The 19,744-nt window shown below is 40.3% G+C and overlaps 1 protein-coding gene and 1 long non-coding RNA gene across 6 annotated transcripts; one reads left to right on the plus strand and one right to left on the minus strand.

Moving 5' to 3' along the window:
* Window positions 1-5,727: 5,727 nt before the first annotated feature.
* Window positions 5,728-17,591, plus strand: LOC146978306 (uncharacterized). 5 transcript variants are annotated; one of them, XR_015037078.1, is made up of 4 exons: window positions 5,728-5,823; window positions 15,474-15,584; window positions 16,542-16,794; window positions 17,261-17,591. It is a non-coding gene; the product is annotated as an uncharacterized LOC146978306 (long non-coding RNA). The 5 variants fall into 5 exon arrangements; XR_015037074.1 differs by lacking the exon at window positions 5,728-5,823 and adding an exon at window positions 13,347-13,432 and having other exon boundaries at window positions 15,453-15,584; XR_015037076.1 differs by lacking the exon at window positions 5,728-5,823 and adding an exon at window positions 13,347-13,432.
* LOC146978307 (uncharacterized) lies at window positions 6,454-11,842 on the minus strand. The gene is made up of 8 exons (XM_085790495.1): window positions 11,678-11,842; window positions 11,316-11,393; window positions 10,777-10,893; window positions 10,508-10,585; window positions 7,590-7,673; window positions 7,143-7,324; window positions 6,935-7,059; window positions 6,454-6,844 (listed from the first exon to the last, which is right to left on the minus strand). The coding sequence occupies exons 1-8, from the start codon at window positions 11,742-11,744 to the stop codon at window positions 6,667-6,669; spliced, it is 909 nt and encodes a 302-aa protein (XP_085646621.1). The 5' UTR covers window positions 11,745-11,842; the 3' UTR covers window positions 6,454-6,666.
* Window positions 17,592-19,744: the final 2,153 nt, after the last annotated feature.

The following is a 19,744-nucleotide window of genomic DNA, read 5'->3' on the forward strand; positions in this document are numbered from 1 at the left end:
AATCTATAGACATGTTGGGTAATCTATCGACATGTTGGGTAATCTATAGACATGTTGGGTAATCTATCGACATGTTGGGTAATCTATAGACATGTTGGGTAATAGCTATAAAGAGAATGGATCAGAAATGTAAATCAGTCAATAAAAAATGTAATAACAAATACAAAGAGGTAGACATATTCTAGATCAGTGTGTCTTAAACAACAATGTTTAAAACCATGACAGGAACTACAGAGGCACTAACACAGAATCGCTTGTTGACGCCACACATGAGCAGCATTGGCCAAAATTGTAGTTTGTAAATTGAGTAGTCGAGTAAAAATGACCCAAAAATGATTTGAAATACTTGACGGAGCACAAAATATTAATGTAGTTTAACTACAGCATGTTACTATGTAGTTCCACAACACTGGTTATAATATATGATTGTAAATTATGTATTATTTTAAGATTAAGAAAACCAAATAACATTCATAAGAAATGTGAATTCTTGAATTTTTACTATTTTTGCTCCACAAATGTCTGAAATGATTATTGGATTATTTTTCTTTTGATCAGGTAACGGCCTCATCTTGACTCCACACTGTTGGTTACCGACCTGGCAGCTCTGCAGCTGCTTCACTTCCCAGCATCCGGACCCCATAGTAAGTTGTTACATCTGATGAGGAAGTGATCACTGCAACATAAAACCAAACAGGTGATCAAACAACTGCAAACTCAAGGTGACTTTGGGAAAGGTGCTTGTTGAAATGTTTCACATCTCAAACGTAAGAAACAACTCTTGAAGTATTTAGAGTTTACATATTAGAGAAGTGAGTCAGGTCCATCAGTTCACTCTGAAGACAGGAGATGGTTTTAAAATGAACATTTCACTTTCTTCAGGATACATTGTTGATTTTATTCTGCACCTGTAAGTTGCAAAAAAAAATTTAAACTCACCATTAGTGCATCTCCTCGCTCCTCTCTCATACTGGACGTTGCTGTACAGGACTTCAGCTTCAGGCATTTTGCTGTGTGACCTTCAGAGAGTTTGAAACACAACTAAAGATAAAAACCTCCTGTTGGTCCACAAAGTTAAAGTGAGAGTTTCCTCAAGTTGTTTCAGTGTTTTACTTCCTCAGTGTTGAGACAGTTTTTTATATTCTCTGACGTCTGTTGGTCAGATTGTTATCTGAGGGTTAAACAGAAGAAGTGATGAAACAATTTTTCTAACCTCTATTTTACTGTGGTGTTCCAGTGTTTCACTTTGATGTAACTATTTTTTCAAGTTCTATTTTACCCTGATGTGTAACAGATAATTTAGTTTATTTGGTTTGGTTTGGTTTGGTTTGGTTTGGTTTAGTTTAGTTTAATAAGTTTATTTGTATCATGGACAATGTACAAAATAACATTAGTCTCAAAATGAGAGGGAGATGCTTTGTACAGGATTTAGCTAGCTACTTTAGTCCCTGTGTAGCAGGCATGTGCACAATAGAGCTCCGGGAGCTGACGTCACGCTGACGTCACGCAGCCCCGAAACTGACAGCGACGCCATTTTGGCAGGAATCTGAAGATTTTCGTAGAGTAGATACAGGGGAGAGCCGGGTGCGGAACGAGAGTAACAAAGCGATTTTCTCCGAGCCCATACAAGTCTTACATGTCTAACTTTGTCAGCATGTAGTATGACCTAACAGAACTGCAAAACATATTGAGGATACGTCTTACTTTGACCGAGTTACGTTCAAGAACCAGCCGTTTTCAGTGACAGAAAAAATTCACTCCACCTTAATTTTTTTCGATCGATCAGCTGTGTTTACCGTTTCAGGTGTCATAGTTATGATGGTTAGACCATAGACTGTGGGTTAGACGAATAAATTAGTCCTCTAACACACCCTAAAGCTTGACATGTCAGGGTTTTTCAGTATAGAAGCAACCAGGTTTAAGTGTGGGGAGTCACTGTGGGGAGTAACAGCTGTCATTTCATCCCTCTGCACATTGACAATGAGCCTGCCTGTCACTCTGTCGGTACCGCGGTCACACTGTGTGTGTTAAACAGGATTAATTAAAACACACAACGTAACGTAAACAATGTGACTGTACATGTAGATAGTGCGGGAGGAGGGCAGACGTGGATCGGTGGACCAGGAGAACAGCTGCATAACATTTTGGCAGTAAAATGGAAGATTTTAAGCTGTCTGTTCACATGATCTCACTTTAATTCCAACACATTGGACTTAATATATATAAAAACTAAAAAGATTAAATATTACCGACCCTTATAATGCCCCCGGGGTGCTTTTCAAAAGTATCTCCGGCCGCCGGCGGACGTCCCAGACCTGCAGTAAGTTATGCGGACACAGCTAGCATGGCTAACGTTAGCTCGTAGCTGTCCGGGGTGCTACCGGGGTGCCGACCGGAAGCTCTCCCCGGTGCTGATCAGCCCGCGGCGGATGCGGCGGTGAGCTGCGACCGGCTCTGGGTCAGCTTGGACAGGCTGGAGGCGAAGGAGACTCACAGCTTATAGCCTATGTGTTTGCCTCTTTCTTTTCTTTTTGTCACCGTCTTTCCTGCTTGTGTCATTTTGTGGAGCACAAAGAGCATAAAGCCGGCTTGTGTATGCTTGTAGAGTAGTTGATCAGGTAGCTGTGTCCGGATACTGCAGGTCTAGGACGTCCTGTTCTGCGAAAATATTTTTGAAAAGCACCCCGGGGGCATTATAAGGGTCGGTAATATTTAATCCATTTAGTTTTTTTTATATTAAGTCCAATGTGTTGGAATTAAAGTGAGATCATGTGAACTCAGACGGCTTCGGCGCTTACAGTCAATGCTTCGGAGCTGGTCAGTTTCCTGCCAAAATGGCCGCTCGAACGCTGGAGGTCACGTGGGGTCCGGAGCTCTATAGGGCCCAAGGGGTGCTTTGAGCCCCTGCCCTTTTTGCCTCGTATTAAAAACCGCCTTTTTAGGTGTTTGTTTTTTTTTCAATAAATAAATACATTCCTGTTGTGCATGGGGATGTAAAAAGTTCGCCAGGTGTGCCGTGGAAAATTATCAAATTTAACTTGATTGATCCAAACTAGCGATGCACATTTTGATCTTTTTTTTTTTTTTTTCCAGACCGATAACCGACGCTCATAAGCGATTATAACCGTTAACGGATGAGATTCAACACTCCATCGAGTGTCTGTGACTAGGCTTGTACTGACCGGCCGGCCTCTTTTTGTTTGCTTTTTTTAAATTTATTTTTTAATAAAACACACGTGCGTTACTCCCGCTGTGCTGCACCAGAACAGCTGAGCTCCTGCTGCAGGTGAGTGACAGGGAGCCGGCTGGAGAGCGCCTCCTTTTTATTTTAGGGGCAGCGTCCTTACAGGGTGAAGCACGCGTTGCAGGTTGCACTCAAAGTTTGTTCTGACTTTCTATCACAGGGAGTGCACAGCATAGTCCTCTCATGTAGCTTTGCTGTGAAATATGGCTGAAGGCACGTGTTGACCAGCCCCTTGAGTTGATTGACATGTAATAAAATAAAAAATAAAAAAGAAGAAAAATCGGCCAAAGTTCTTGTTATCAGTTAACAGTTTGTGTCCACACAAATATTATTTAGCTCCTAAAAATAATTTGGCTTTGTTGTCTGCAATAGTGACTGTCTGGCAGAGTTGGCTAATAAAATAGGACTCTTTTATGTCAGTGGGTGTAGAGGCAGAGGCCTGCACAATGATCGTACTGAGTCAGAACAAACTAACTACGGTACACTGTAAGAGACAAAATTTGTATTATATTTACTGTATTAGGCTGCACTTTGTCATTTTGTAACATTTTTGGTTAGTGATGTGCCGCGGGATTTTTTTAATGAATAGAATGTGCCGTGGCTCAAAAAAGGTTGAACAACACTGATCTACCGTACTCCTTTCATCATTGCCTATAAGCCCAACCAGTGCAAAATATTTTGGGGAAAAAATACGCTATTAAAGGAATTGTCCGAAAGGCAGGATGTTTAAAAAAAGAAAAAAATACCGTCATTCCGACCATAGGAGGCAAGAATAGAGGGTATGCATAGATATATACACGTGTATCTATGGAGGGTATGAATAGATATATACATGTGTATCTATGGAGGGTATGAATAGATATATACACGTGTATCTATGGAGGGTATGCATAGATATATACACGTGTATCTATGGAGGGTATGCATAGACATGTGTATCTATGGAGGGTATGCATAGATATATACACGTGTATCTATGGAGGGTATGCATAGATATATACACGTGTATCTATGGAGGGTATGCGTAGATATATACACGTGTATCTATGGAGGGTATGCATAGATATATACACGTGTATCTATGGAGGGTATGAATAGATATATACACGTGTATCTATGGAGGGTATGAATACATGTGTATCTATGGAGGGTATGAATACATGTGTATCTATGGAGGGTAAGAATAGATATATACACGTGTATCTATGGAGGGTATGCATAGATATATACACGTGTATCTATGGAGGGTATGCACGTGACGTCACGGTACTCGGAAGTCGCTGTGGAACGTCCACTGAGTGGCAAAAAGACGAGTGGCAGAGTTTAAAAACGACGCACAAAGCGATTTTCTCCGAGCCCACACAAGTCTGACATGCCTTCATTTATACTGTGAAAAAAGACGATACTTTATCATCATAAAATAAGATTTATGAAGTTTGTGTGGATTTAAAAAAATGTTTGGTAACTGAAAATGAAAAAGAATTTAATAATATAAATAATATTATAATCAAATGATAATAACATAATTTAGAGAATTCAGAAAGTGTGTTGTAGCATTATAATGGTTATTTTTTCTGGCTTTGTGCTTTCAAGGCCAGGAGCTTGTGTGTGTGTGATTGTGCGCCTGATCGTCGTCCTCCTCGTCATCATCATCCTCATCCCGTCATCTTCATCACTCTTCATCCTCTTCTTCTTCGTCTTCCCTTTCCTCATCATCCTCATCAAAGAGACTCTGAATCTTCAGCTCAACTGGTTGTGATGAACATAACAGTTGGTAAGCCAACCCAGTAGAGCTGTTGGTACTGTTTTTGTCATTATTATTATTTTGTTTATTATTTTATAACTGATTAGAGAGTGAGACAAACCACCTGTAGGTAAGAAACAAAATGGAGTTTAAACATAATAAAATAGGAATAAATAGTTTAATAACAACATAATTAGTAATATCAAAATATTTAATAAAGAGAAACAAATTAAACACTTAATATTAGAGCTAAATTAATATTCGACCAATTAGATACTCACTCAAAATGTTATTTATCTTTTGTATTTATTTATTTGGGGTTATACATGTGGATGAGGTGTTGTTATATGTGGTAATCGTTATTTACTCTAAGAAAGAGATAAGAATAAAAAGAGAACTAAGAAAAGAAAAAAACGATTGATAAACGAAAGAATGATTTGTATTACTTACCCCCTTCTGTTATTTTAACCAGTTGCTACAAGATAATTTAGTTTATTTACTGCATCTGCTCATGTTGAGACAGTAGTAGATATTATAGTTGATATTTATATAAATCATGTTTTTCAAAACATTGACTAACAGGACTTTGTTTGTGCACCTGTCAGGTTTGTCTCTCTGGACTGGATTCATCCATGATGGTCAAACTTTGTCTTAGTCTTGTTCAACATGAAGCTGTTATATTCAATATTTCTTTCAATACCAATGTGTTAAATAATAATATTGGTGTCTGCTCTACTTTGTACTGGCTTAAATCCCAGCTTGAACCTCTGAGGCTGAAACATGAAGCATCAACAGTGAAGAAGCAGCAGCTGCAGTTCCTCTCCTGACCACTAGAGTGAGTCTCCAACAGTGAGTCAGTCTCCATAGACTCCCATGTTAAAATAAACATGTTTACATCCTGGAACAGAAACTGTTTGTACAACTCACCTGTTGAACACTTTATTAGTGACTGAAGTGATGGAGAATAAGGGGGCGTGGCCTCTTGGAGTGACAGGTGGAGGAGTCTCAGCTCCACACAGGCTCCTCCTCTTTGACCATTTTAGGACTGACCAGGAGTTAGGGGGCGGAGTCAGACGCTGCCAAGATGGCGGCAGCAGCAGAGCAGCTCACTCTGATCAGCCATGTTTTAATTAAATATTATACAATATGACATTTGACATGAAAAATACAAACACATTTGTAAAACCAGTCACAATCAACACACAATCAGAGTGACCTGAAGATGTAAATGTTTTATTATGAATTTGTCTAAATGTATCACAGAAATTAGTGAAACAGTCTTTTTTTTTTTTTTTTACAATAACAGATGAATGAAGAACATCAGAAACATTGAATGAATTTAAAGCTGGTTTGAGTATTTTGAGGAATTGTATTCAACTAAAAGTAAAAGGCATGAAAATAAACTGAAACAGAAAGTAAAAATTAAAATGCTTGTATAAGTATGAATATAAATCTAAAAACACCCAAACTATTTTTTTCTTTCTTTAAAGCATTTAAAATTAAGAATTATTCTTGTCATGAAGCTGAGAAAAGATTTATTCAGTCAGAAATATGAATTATTTACAGACTCTAAACAAGGAGCAAGTGAATGTGATTTAACGAGCTGTGGTTCTTTAAATGTTTCTCTGCTCTTCCATCGTTTTTGACTCAACCTTCATCAGGCCTCAGTTTGTTAAAGCTAAACTGATTTACAGACTTGAAGCTGTCCTTTTTGTTCTGCTTGTTTCTCACAAATCCATCTGAATTCAGCTTTGCAGGTGACATCGTTCCACTGATCTCCCATTATGACACAGTCCTCTCCATCAGGATCACGTGGGTTCTCGTTGTTCGGCTCATTGTCGCGCCAGAAACTCAAGCTGAGAGAAGAGGAGCAGAAAGAACTGGATCAGAAACAACAGGAAACTTTGACCTGGAATGAAAAATATGTTTTTACTAAAGAGTCAAACCTTTTGTTCAGTGTTGAGCCGTCCACCCACTTCCAGTCTCCCTCTGTGTCTGAGTCCGTCAGACCGATCCAGAACGTCTCACCAGGATGTTTCTGTCTTTCTCTCACTTGGTTCAGCAGGAACGTCTGAAGAGGAAACGTTTGGTGATTTTCTCTCTGCTCAGATGTTTCTGTTCTGAGACGATGAAACATAAAGTTGTGTTTTCTACCTGCTCCTCTCTGCTGTCAATCTTCACCAGGTCTCCTCCCAGATCTCTGCAGCTCCTCCTGCTCTCATTCCAGGATAAATGACAGGAGGAGAACCTGTAGCACCGTCCTCCATGTTGTTCGCAGTCTCCTTCATACTTCAGACATGATTCATCTGTTGGAGGAGATGAACAAGGCATCGATCAGGTAACTACACTTTAACTTCCTGTATCAATCAATCAATCAATCAATCAATCAATCAATTTGTTTATTTCGGGCATGTCAATTTAAATAATCATCATCACACTTCATCTTGGTTCAAATAATACAATACACATGGCCGAAAGGGAAAGCGGGAGAAGCAAAAGCTACGTGTGTGTGTGTAACGGTGTTTGTTTAGTTATCAGGACAAGAAATGTAAAGAGAGTAAATTCAACGTGACACTAAATGGTTTTAAAACACAAACTTACCTGAGACTTTTTTTCTAAGTTCTTCATTAAGTACCTGCAGCTTCTGCAGCTCGTCTGTATTTTCAGTGTTTTTATTTTCCAAGTCTTAAAAACAACAAAGCAGAGTGAGAGAAGCTCAGGGCTGAAAAGGATCAGCAGTCGACTTTACTAAAAACTAATGAGGCTGTTTGTTCACACTAGTGGCTTCATTTTTACAGTTATAAGCTGATAGTTATTAGGGCCCAAGCGAAGAGAAGCATTGGAATCGTAGTGTTTATTCTTTCTTTCTTCCATTATTATTAGGGCCCGAGCAGGACAATGTCCCGTGAGGACCTATTGAAATTGTAATGTTTATTTTTCTTATTATTACGCACATTTAAACGCAAATTTGACCCCTTTCCCGTGCTCGAAAAGTCACCGAACTTTGCACACACGTGCGGTCTGGCGAAAAATTTTATATTTTGGTGCCAGCGCATGTGGGCGGGGCAAAATGGCTCAATAGCGCCCCCTACAAAGTTGGTCACGGCGAGCCCCACTTCCCAGTTTCACCTACATGCATGAAACTTGGTGGGGTTATAGAACATGGGGAGACAAACAAAAAACCCTCTTGGAGCCACACCCTAAACCCAACCGGAAGTCCACCATTTTGATTTGTAGTTTTTCCTATTTGAACGAACTCCTCCTAGAGTTTTCGCCCGATTGACTTCAAATTGGCTACAGACCATCTAGATACCATTCTGATCAAAAGTTATTAAAATAATTTATCTAGGTCAAAGGGCGTGGCTTCTAGGGGGCGACAGAGTTTCGCTACTCGCCAACAACATTCGCAATGCTCTCACGCCCACATACTTTATCCGATCAGCTTCAAACTCGCTGGGCATGATGACGGCTCCGCCCCGAACGTTCTGATATATTAATTTCCTACGTCACTCATAGCGCCCCCCGGTGGTAACAGGAAGTGGCCAGGTTTTCCTTTAACATGTACTGATGGCACATAATTGACCCCATCAACTTCATTCCACTTCTAAAACATGCAGAACAAGTTGGTGAAGCTACATCATGAACGCTGTGAAGCTACGAGTAATGGCGTCCGTGTGGCGACGCGGCGACTATCGACCCTCGCCATGAAATTACGTTTGCCCTTTTGATGGCTTTAATAAACTCGTATCATCATGAAAATTGACACACAGGTCCAGGGTGGAGACCTCTTAGATCTGATAGGGGCGACGCCCATGGGCGGGGCCAAATGCCTCTATAGTGCCCCCTGGAAATTTCAGAAACCGAACATGAAAATTGGTACACATGTGTAAGTTGTCAAGGCGCACAAAAAAGTCTCTTGCACCGTCGGTCTACTCCAAACAGGAAGTTGGCCATCTTGATTTTACTCGCCACATTGTGTTTTAACGAACTCGTCCTAGGGATTTTGTCCGATCGACTTCAAATTGGTTACACATCATCCTGAGACTATGCTGATTAAAAGTTATTAAAAGCTTTTTTCTACATCAAGGGGCGTGGCTGCTATTGCGCCGCCATGTTTGATCCATCGCCATGCATATTCAAGCAGCTCTCTCTCCTACATACTTCATCCAAACTGCTTCAAATTTCTGTAGATGATCAGAGCCCCGCCCTCAACGCTCCATGTGCTCATAAGCAATCTCACTCATGTCGCCCCCTTGTGGAAACAGGAAGTGCCGTGTTTTACATCAACATTGTCCGATTTGTTCATCATAACTCCTTCATGCTTTTTCCGATTTGCTCGAAACTTCACGTGTGTGATGAAGGTCCGCCCCTGAGCTCATCTGCCCACATCTGGTTACCGCCCCCTGGTGGATGAATGAAACATTGCGTTTTTTCGCTCCTGCCAGGTTTTTTCTCCCTTCTCGCCACAGCCCCTGCGTGCCTCAGCTTAGCGGTGGCGCGGAGTCGCGAGGGCCCGATCATCGCCGCTTGTGGCTTTAATTGTAATTATAACCTTTTTTTTTCACTTCAGACCAAATGTTCACTGGAATTAAACATTACTTTATTTATTTACTTGTTTATTTGTTAACCAGAGACAGTGCACATTGATCAACATTTCAGATTCCACATCTATATAAATGTGCCAGAGCCAACATGGTCCCTTGGGCAGGTTGTAAAAAACCACTGCAGCTGTTCACTGGATCTGTTGATTATAAAAGGAAAACTCCACCAATATCACAGTTTATTATATAATAGGACAGTAGAATGTAAGAGGTAATATGAAGTAGAAAAAGTTATTTATTTTCTTCTCATGCTATTGCATGAGCAGTTTTGAAGCAGTTTGGATGAAGTATGTAGGAGAGAGAGCTGCTTGAATATGCATGGCGATGGATCAAACATGGCGGCGCAATAGCAGCCACGCCCCTTGATGTAGAAAAAAGCTTTTAATAACTTTTAATCAGCATAGTCTCAGGATGATGTGTAACCAATTTGAAGTCGATCGGACAAAATCCCTAGGACGAGTTCGTTAAAACACGTGGCGAGTAAAATCAAAATGGCCGACTTCCTGTTTGGAGTAGACCAATGGTGCAAGAGACTTTTATGTGCGCCTTGACAACTTACACATGTGTTCGATTTTCATGTTCCAACTCCAAAAAAAAACCCTATGGGGAGGGGTTTCTGAAAATTTCAAGGGGGCGCTATAGAGGCATTTGGCCCCGCTCATGGGCGTCGCCCCTATCAGATCTAAGAGGTCTCCACCCTGGACCTGTGTGTCAATTTTCACGATACGAGTAGAGCCATCAAAAGGACAAACATAATTTCATGGCGAGGGTCGATAGTCGCCGCATCGCCACACGGACGCCATTACTTGTAGCTTCACAGCAATTTCTTCTCATTGTTCACATGAAACAAGTGATACATTTTAAATCAGGTCTGTATCAGTCTTCACCTGTCTGAATAATAAAAGTGAACAAACTGACCTGAGAGATTTCTCTTCAGAGCTTCGAGGTCAAACTGCAGCTTTTGGAGCTGGTCCTTAGTTTGAACGTTTTCATTTACTGAGAAGAAAGAAGAAGGAGGAGAAGACATCTATACATCCAGTTTGATCTTGAGTGGTTTTGTTCAGTGTTTGACTTGATGGAGGTTGTAGAGAGATGAGTTGTTGGTGTCACAGAGCAGATGTTGTTTGTCTGTAGCTACTTGACGTGTGAATCATCTGTTATTGACAGAGAAAAGAGTGGAGACTCACAGGAAGCAGCCAGAGCGCTGACGGCAGCTGCCAGGAGAAGACTGAGGACCAGGAGGGCCACGTCCCGCCGTCTCACCTGTGCTGGTCCCTTCAGCTCTGCTGCCCCCTGCTGGGAGACTGACCAACAGCAAAGACACAGCTCATGAGACTACTTTAAAATCAACAACAAACTAACAGGTCATTTCTTCTTTTTGAGTTTGTGTACTAATCAGAGGAAGTGATGGTGCAGAACAGACAAAATAATATCACACCTCTGAGAGGTGTGACCACGACTGCAGAGCTTCAATAAGTGTGAATTAATGTGTGTTTGCACACTGCATACTAGAGCACAATGTACATTTGTTTTAAAGTGTGTTTTCCCCTTTGTGTTAATATTTACACACCAGTGTAGTAATCACATTTTATTTAATTCCACCCAATAAAACACACTTTATTTATAATAAATAAAATAATTTATTTATATATTTATTGGTTATAATTCTAATTTCCTTTTGATCAGGTAACGGCCTCATCTCGACTCCACACTGTTGGTTACCGACCTGGCAGCTCTGCAGCTGCTTCACCTCCCAAGACCCGGACCTCAGAGTAAGTTGTTTCATCTGATGAGGAAGTGATCGCTGCAACATAAAACCAAACAGGTGATGAAAGGAGTGTGTGTGTGTGTGTGTGTGTGTGTGTGTGTACTCATGCAGACCTTCAAGAAGGTGAATGTTAAAATGTTTCACATCTCAAACACAAGAAACAACTCTTGAAGTATCTGGAGTTTACATATTAGAGAAGTGAGTCAGGTCCATCAGTTCACTCTGAAGACAGGAGATGGTTTTAAAATGAACATTCCACTTCCTTCTGAAAATTTTAGTTTATTCTGCACCGAAAAGACATTAAAGAATTAAAAACTCACCATTAGTGCATCCCCTGTTTCTGCTCCCAAACTGGACCTCACTGTACAGGACTTCAGCTTCAGGCATTTTGCTGTGTGACCTTCAGAGAGTTTGAAACACAACTAAAGATAAAAACCTCCTCTTGTTCCGCAAAGTTAAAGTGAGAATTTCCTCAAGTTGTTTCAGTGTTTTACTTCCTCAGTGTTGAGCAAGAAAGTCATTTATATTCTCCAATAGTGTTAAACAGAGGAAGTGATGAAACTATTTGTTTTTACTTTGGTGGTGTACCTAACGGCATTAAAGGGATAGTTCACCCAAAATTCAAATTTCACTCATTATCTACTCACCCTCATGTCGACTAATGCTGCATTCATAACAACTCGGAGGTCAGAATTCCCAACTCGGAAATTTCCGACTTCCGACATCATTGCATTCACGCTGCAGGAACTCGGAAGAAAAAAAAACATGGATACCTGAAGGAAGTTTGGCGTATTATGGCTCATAACTGAATACGGAAAATTAATCCAGCAGTAAATTATGTTTATTTTGGAGGAGAGGAGACGCCGCAGATGAGTGCACATATAATGTTACAGCCTTGATAACAGTTAAACATTATTTCCGTCATATACGAGGAACGACAATTTCACACCATACAACAATCACAGCTTAATATAAACGCATTTCATATAGGCTACTGCAATAATACACAAAAATATGCATTAAAACCTCAACAAATAACTTCAAATGTCTAAATTCTAACCGTTTAAGACGAGGGCTGCCATGTTTTGATGTTGTTGTGACGTCAAGTCGGAGCTCTGAAATGATACCCGAGTTTCCGACCTGTAATTTCCGAGTTCGACGCCGTTCAATTCATTTTTTACGAGTCGGGGCTCGTTTTTTTCCGACTTCCGAGTTGTCTTGAATGCAGCATAAGGGCTGGGAGAAGTTTCAGAGTCCTCCGTGCCTTCTCTGAGTTACAGCGGGGCTCCGTGCAGCACTGCATGTCCATATGACGGTAGCGAATGGGGCTCAATTTTCTCGTCCAAAAAGACACACCAAAAAACATCCAAATACCTCCATGCTGCTCGTCTGTAATGTCCCTCTTGTATTGAAGCCCCAACATGAGAAATTGTTCCGAAAAAAATTAAATAAGTCTGTATTTTAAGCTTGTTTGTAGCAGAAGCTCCCAGTGTCTCAGTTCACTGCTCTTCCTGGTCCATCCAAATCTCGCGCGATTTGCGTCGGCGTCAGTGCAAATCGCGACCCCTAACACTTTTTGATTAAAAATAAAAAATCTTACAGTTTACCAGCAGATAGTGCTATTTCCCCATTACGCCTGTATTTCCCATTGAAAAATCAAAACTTGACTACAACAATTTGTCATGAGAAAGGCTTCATTACAAAAAGTTGGGTCACTATCACCAACACAGATAAATTGGTGGCAAAAAGAAGATTTTGCCCAAAAGGACAAAAATGTCCCTGATGGGCCCTGAAAAAAATAAAAATAATAAAAATAAAATAAAAATTATTAATTCTATGTAGGCTACATTACTTTTTTTTTTTTTTACTAGTTTAAATTACCATAACAAATTTTTTTTTTCTTTCTTTTTTTTTTGACAAGTGTAACCATAACAACAACAACAACTGGGTGCTCACTCTCAGAGCTGCACCGTGAGAGACAGAGACGATAACCAGACCAAGCAGAGAAACATCCAACCACCAACATAATCCTGGAGCAGTTATAATTCTTCTGTTTTAAATCAAACGAAATCTTGGTAAGTCCTGTCAATTTTCTTCATAAAAGAGACCAATTAAACTCTAAAGTGTATTTAACGGAAAGAAGGAAAAGAAGTAACCGTTAGCGTTAGCCGCGCTAGCATTAGCAGCGGTTAGCAACCGTTAGCCTTGGTAGCCGTTACTGGCCGTTTGTATGGATATTGACGCTAACGGCAATAGCGTTAGCATTGATTTTAGCTGATTTAAAGCAATACGTAAGAACTTTCAGTTGGTTTTGGTTGAGTTTGGAGGCGCCAGTGGACCAAAGCGGTAGTGTTTTGCCTGAAGGAAGACCCCATTTCCCATGAGCAGCTCACTCTGATCAGGTCAGCCATGTTTTAACTAAATATTATACAATATAACATTTGACATGAAAAATACAAACACATTTGTAAAACCAGTCACAATCAACACACAATCAGAGTGACCTGAAGATGTAAATGTTTTTATTATGAGTTTGTCTAAATGTATCACAGAAATGAGTTAAACATTTTTCATTCATCTGTTATTGTAACTTAAAAAAAAAAAGAATATCAGAAACATTGAATGAATTTAAAGCTGTTTTAAGTATTTTGAGGAATTGTGTTAAACTAAATGTAAAAGAGATGAAAATGAACAGAAACATGAAGTAAAAATGAGAAAACCCAAACACTTTATTTCTTTAAAAGTACCTATATTGTGTAGGAATTACTCCCATCTAGCGTTGCGGTTGTAGATCACAAGCAACTCAGTCGTATTTTTCATGCTGCATTCACGTGAAATTGGGCAGACGGCAGACGGACGACAGTCGCTGCACGTAACGGCATAAACAAGCCTCTATGTAAACAAGTGGTCCGTCAGCACGAGGCAAAACAATACACGTGACAATGTGTTGTCATGGTGATGTGGTATTGTTTTACCGGCTTTCTCTGGACTTCTGTGACTAAAATGACATCTGGTTTGTTAGCGACGGCCGTCTGCCCGACTGCAGGTGAATGCAGCATCAGTGTAACGCTCCATTCCTCCTCACTGCGTTACCGCGGTGACTTTTCACAGACGCCACCTCCACCTGAGCCGACAGCTCCGGTGTCTCCGCTGAGTTTCCGTGGTTTCCTACCGTCACGCTGCCACTGAAGGTAAAAACATGGAGACACCACATGGCAGCAGCACCGAGCTTACCGTCTCCATGGAGATATGAATGATATGAACGGCTCATTCAGAGCTGAAAGGAACACTTCACTTTGTTGATGGGGGGGATTACTGATTAATGAAAAACAGACTTTTGAACAAAATAATCGATTTTCATGAATAGATAGCAGGAGAAGTTACACAATGTCCCTTTAAACCATTTAAAGTTTAGGTTTTTCTTGTCTTGAAGCTGAGAAAAGCCTTAATACAGTCAGAAATCTGAATTATTTACAGTCTCTAAATGAGGGAGTGGTCCTTTAAATGTTTCTCTGCTCTTCCATCGTTTTTGACTCAACCTTCATCAGGCCACAGTTCATTAAAGCTAAACTGATTTACAGACTTGAAGCTGTTCTTTTTGTTCTGATGGTTTCTCACAAATCCATCTGAATGCAGCTTTGCAGGTGAAATCCGCCCAGTCATTTCCCATTATGACACAGTCCTCTCCATCAGGATCCTGCACTTTGTAGTCGTCCGGCTGATCGTAGCGCCAGAAACTCAAGCTGAGAGAAGAGGAGCAGAAAGAACTGGATCAGAAACAACAGGAAACTTTGACCTGGAAATGGAAAAAAAAGTTTTTACTAAAGAGTCAAACCATTCGTCCAGTGTTGAGCCGTCCACCCACTTCCAGCGTCCCTCTATGGTTACGTCTGTCAGACCGATCCAGAACGTCTCACCAGGATGTTTCTGTCTTTCTCTCACTTTGTTCTTCAGGAACGTCTGAAGAGGAAACGTTTGGTGATTTTCTCTCTGCTCAGATGTTTCTGTTCTGAGACGATGAAACATAAAGTTGTGTTTTCTACCTGCTCCTCTCTGCTGTCAATCTTCACCAGGTCTCCTCCCTGATCTCTGCAGCTCCTCCTGCTCTTGGTCCAGGATAAATGAATGGAGGAGAACCTGTAGCACCGTCCTCCATGTTGTTCCCAGTCTCCTTCACACGTCAGACATGGCTGACCTGTTGGAGGAGATGAACAAGGCATCGATCAGGTAACTACACTCTAACTTCCTGTATCTGTCAGTGTTAATTTACTTATCAGGAGAAAATTATTTTCTACATGACTGAACAATGTTGAGAAAAGAAACATAAGGGATAGATTTAAATCAGATTCACATCAGGTGAAAAATAATAAATTCAATGTGACTCTAAACATTTACAAACAAACACAAACTTACCTAAGTCTCTTTTTTCCAGTTCTTCATTACATGACTTTAACTTCTGCAGCTCGTCTGTCATGTTTTTATTTTCCAAGTCTTAAAAAAAAAAGCAGAGCAGAGTGAGAGAAGCTCAGGACCTGAAAAGAATCAGTAGTCGACTTTACTGAAAACTAATGAAGCTGTTTGTTCACAGTGGTTTCATTTTTACAATTATAAGCTGATAAATATTTTTGTTCCACTTCAGACCAAATGTTCACTGGAACTAAACATCACTGAATATTTACAGATTTATAAGATTTATAAGACATGATGTGGTTTCAAACTGATACATGAGGATAAAATCGGGCAGCCACTATATTTTTTGTCACTGAATCTCATCCTTATAAAAGGTTAACTCCACTAGTTTATTATATAATATGACAGTAGAAAAAGTTATTTATTTTCTTCTCATTGTTCACATGAGAAACATAAAGTGATACATTTTAAATCAGGACTGTATCAGTCTTCACCTGTCTGAATAATAAAAGTGAACAAACTGACCTGAGAGATTTCTCTTCAGAGCTTCGAGGTCAAACTGCAGCTTTTGGAGCTGGTCCTTAGTTTGAACGTTTTGATTTACTGAGAAGAAAGAAGAAGAAGGAGAAGACATCTGAACATCCAGTTTGATCTTGAGTGGTTTTGTTCAGTGTTTGACTTGATGGAGGTTGTAGAGAGATGAGTTGTTGGTGTCACAGAGCAGATGTTGTTTGTCTGTAGCTACTTGACGTGTGAATCATCTGTTATTGACAGAGAAAAGAGTGGAGACTCACAGGAAGCAGCCAGAGCGCTGACGGCAGCTGCCAGGAGAAGACTGAGGACCAGGAGGGCCACGTCCCGCCGTCTCACCTGTGCTGGTCCCTTCAGCTCTGCTGCCCCCTGCTGGGAGACTGACCAACAGCAAAGACACAGCTCATGAGACCAGAGAGGAACAGAGAGGAAGCTGAGCTGCTGCTGCTGCTGCTGCTGCTGCTGCTGCTGCTGCTGCTGCTGCTGTGGTGAAAAGGTTTGTGAGTGTAGTGAACAGGTGAATCACTGTGGGGAGGGGGCTCCTGCTCAGCTCTGCTCACCTGCATCTGGAAGAGTCACATCTGGATCAGTGTGTTCACAGCTGCTTCATGCTACTTTAAAATCAACAACAAACTAACAGATCATTTCTTCTTTTTGAGTTTGTGTACTAATCAGAGGAAGTGATGGTGCAGAACAGACAAAATAATATCACACCTCTGAGAGGTGTGACCACGACTGCAGAGCTTCAATAAGTGTGAATTAATGTGTGTTTGCACACTGCATACTAGAGCACAATGTACATTTGTTTTAAAGTGTGTTTTCCCCTTTGTGTTAATATTTACACACCAGTGTACTAATCACATTTTATTTAATTCCACCCAATAAAACACACTTTATTTATAATAAATAAAATGTTTTATTTATATATTTATTGGTTATAATTCTAATTTCCTGTTGATCAGGTAACGGCCTCATCTCAACTCCACACTGTTGGTTACCGACCTGGCAGCTCTGCAGCTGCTTCACCTCCCAAGACCCGGACCTCAGAGTAAGTTGTTTCATCTGACGAGGAAGTGATCACTGCAACATAAAACCAAACAGGTGATGAAAGGAGTGTGTGTGTGTGTGTGTGTGTGTGTGTGTGTGAACTCATGCAGACCTTCAAGAAGGTGAATGTTAAAATGTTTCACATCTCAAACACAAGAAACAACTCTTGAAGTATCTGGAGTTTACATATTAGAGAAGTGAGTCAGGTCCATCAGTTCACTCTGAAGACAGGAGATGGTTTTAAAATGAACATTTCACTTTAGTTTATTATATATTATAAATTTTAGTTTATTCTGCACCGATAAGACATTAAAGAATTAAAAACTCACCATTAGTGCATCCCCTGTTTCTGCTCCCAAACTGGACCTCACTGTACAGGACTTCAGCTTCAGGCATTTTGCTGTGTGACCTTCAGAGAGTTTGAAACACAACTAAAGATAAAAACCTCCTCTTGTTCCGCAAAGTTAAAGTGAGAATTTCCTCAAGTTGTTTCAGTGTTTTACTTCCTCAATGTTGAGCAACAAAGTCATTTATATTCTCCAATAGTGTTAAACAGAGGAAGTGATGAAACTATTTGTTTTTACTTTGGTGGTGTACCTAACGGCATTAAAGGGATAGTTCACCCAAAATTCAAATTTCACTCATTATCTACTCACCCTCATGTCGACTAATGCTGCGTTCATAACAACTCGGAGGTCAGAATTCCCAACTCGGAAATTTCTGACTTCCGACATCATTGCATTCACGCTGCAGGAACTCGGAAGAAAAAAAAACATGGATACCTGAAGGAAGTTTGGCGTATTATGGCTCATAGCTGAATACGGAAAATTAATCCAGCAGTAAATTATGTTTATTTTGGAGGAGAGGAGACGCTGCAGATGAGTGCACATATAATGTTACAGCCTTGATAACAGTTAAACATTATTTCCGTCATATACGAGGAACGACAATTTCACACCATACAACAATCACAGCTTAATATAAACGCATTTCATATAGGCTACTGCAATAATACACAAAAATATGCATTAAAACCTCAACAAATAACTTCAAATGTCTAAATTCTAACCGTTTAAGACGAGGGCTGCCATGTTTTGATGTTGTCGTGACGTCAAGTCGGAGCTCTGAAATGATACCCGAGTTTCCGACCTGTAATTTCCGAGTTCGACGCCGTTCAATTCATTTTTTACAACTCGGGGCTCGTTTTTTTCCGACTTCCGAGTTGTCTTGAACGCAGCATAAGGGCTGGGAGAAGTTTCAGAGTCCTCCGTGCCTTCTCTGAGTTACAGCGGGGCTCCGTGCAGCACTGCATGTCCATATGACGGTAGCGAATGGGGCTCAATTTTCTCGTCCAAAAAGACACACCAAAAAACATCCAAATACCTCCATGCTGCTCGTCTGTAATGCCCCTCTTGTATTGAAGCCCCAACATGAGAAATTGTTCCGAAAAAAATTAAATAAGTCTATATTTTAAGCTTGTTTGTAGCGGAAGCTCCCAGTGTCTCAGTTCACTGCTCTTCCTGGTCCATCCAAATCTCGCGCGATTTGTGCCGGCGTCAGTGCAAATCGCGACCCCTAACATTTTTTAATTAAAAAAAAAAAAAAAATGTTTACAGTTTACCAGCAGATAGTGCTATTTCCCCATTACGCCTGTATTTCCCATTGAAAAATCAAAACTTGACTACAACAATTTGTCATGAGAAAGGCTTCATTACAAAAAGTTGGGTCACTATCACCAACACAGATAAATTGGTGGCAAAAAGAAGATTTTGCCCAAAAGGACAAAAATGTCCCTGATGGGCCCTGAAAAAAATAAAAATAATAAAAATAAAATAAAAATTATTAATTCTATGTAGGCTACATGACTTATTTTTTTTTACCAGTTTAAATTACTGTAACGAATAATTTTTTTCTTTCTTTTTTTTTTGACAAGTGTAACCATAACAACAACAACAACAACAACTGGGTGCTCACTCTCAGAGCTGCACCGTGAGAGACAGAGACGATAACCAGACCAAGCAGAGAAACATCCAACCACCAACATAATCCTGGAGCAGTTATAATTCTTCTGTTTTAAATCAATCGAAATCTTGGTAAGTCCTGTCAATTTTCTTCATAAAAGAGACCAATTCAACTCTAAAGTGTATTTAACGGAAAGAAGGAAAAGAAGTAACCGTTAGCGTTAGCCGCACTAGCATTAGCAGCGGTTAGCAGCCGTTAGCCTTGGTGGCCGTTACTGGCCGTTTGTATGGATATTGACGCTAACGGCAATAGCGTTAGCATTGATTTTAGCTGATTTAAAGCAATACGTAAGAACTTTCAGTTGGTTTTGGTTGAGTTTGGAGGCGCCAGTGGACCAAAGCGGTAGTGTTTTGCCTGAAGGAAGACCCCATTTCCCA

Source organism: Trachurus japonicus, chromosome 11 (assembly GCF_045865225.1).
Source record: "Trachurus japonicus isolate A0001 chromosome 11, Traja_1.0".
Classification (NCBI taxonomy): Eukaryota; Metazoa; Chordata; class Actinopteri; order Carangiformes; family Carangidae; genus Trachurus; species Trachurus japonicus.

What these genes read in the sequence shown, in the direction of transcription:
- LOC146978307 (XM_085790495.1), bottom strand. Translation starts at nt 11,744, where the DNA reads ATGCCTGAAGCTGAAGTCCTGTACAGTGAGGTCCAGTTTGGGAGCAGA. An exon ending in AGCAGCTGCAGAGCTGCCAG is followed by an intron (nt 10,894 to 11,315) that starts GTCGGTAACCAA and finishes GCTGTTGGTCAG; the next exon opens with TCTCCCAGCAGGGGGCAGCA. An exon ending in TCTGAAGAGAAATCTCTCAG is followed by an intron (nt 7,674 to 10,507) that starts GTCAGTTTGTTC and finishes GTTGTTTTTAAG; the next exon opens with ACTTGGAAAATAAAAACACT.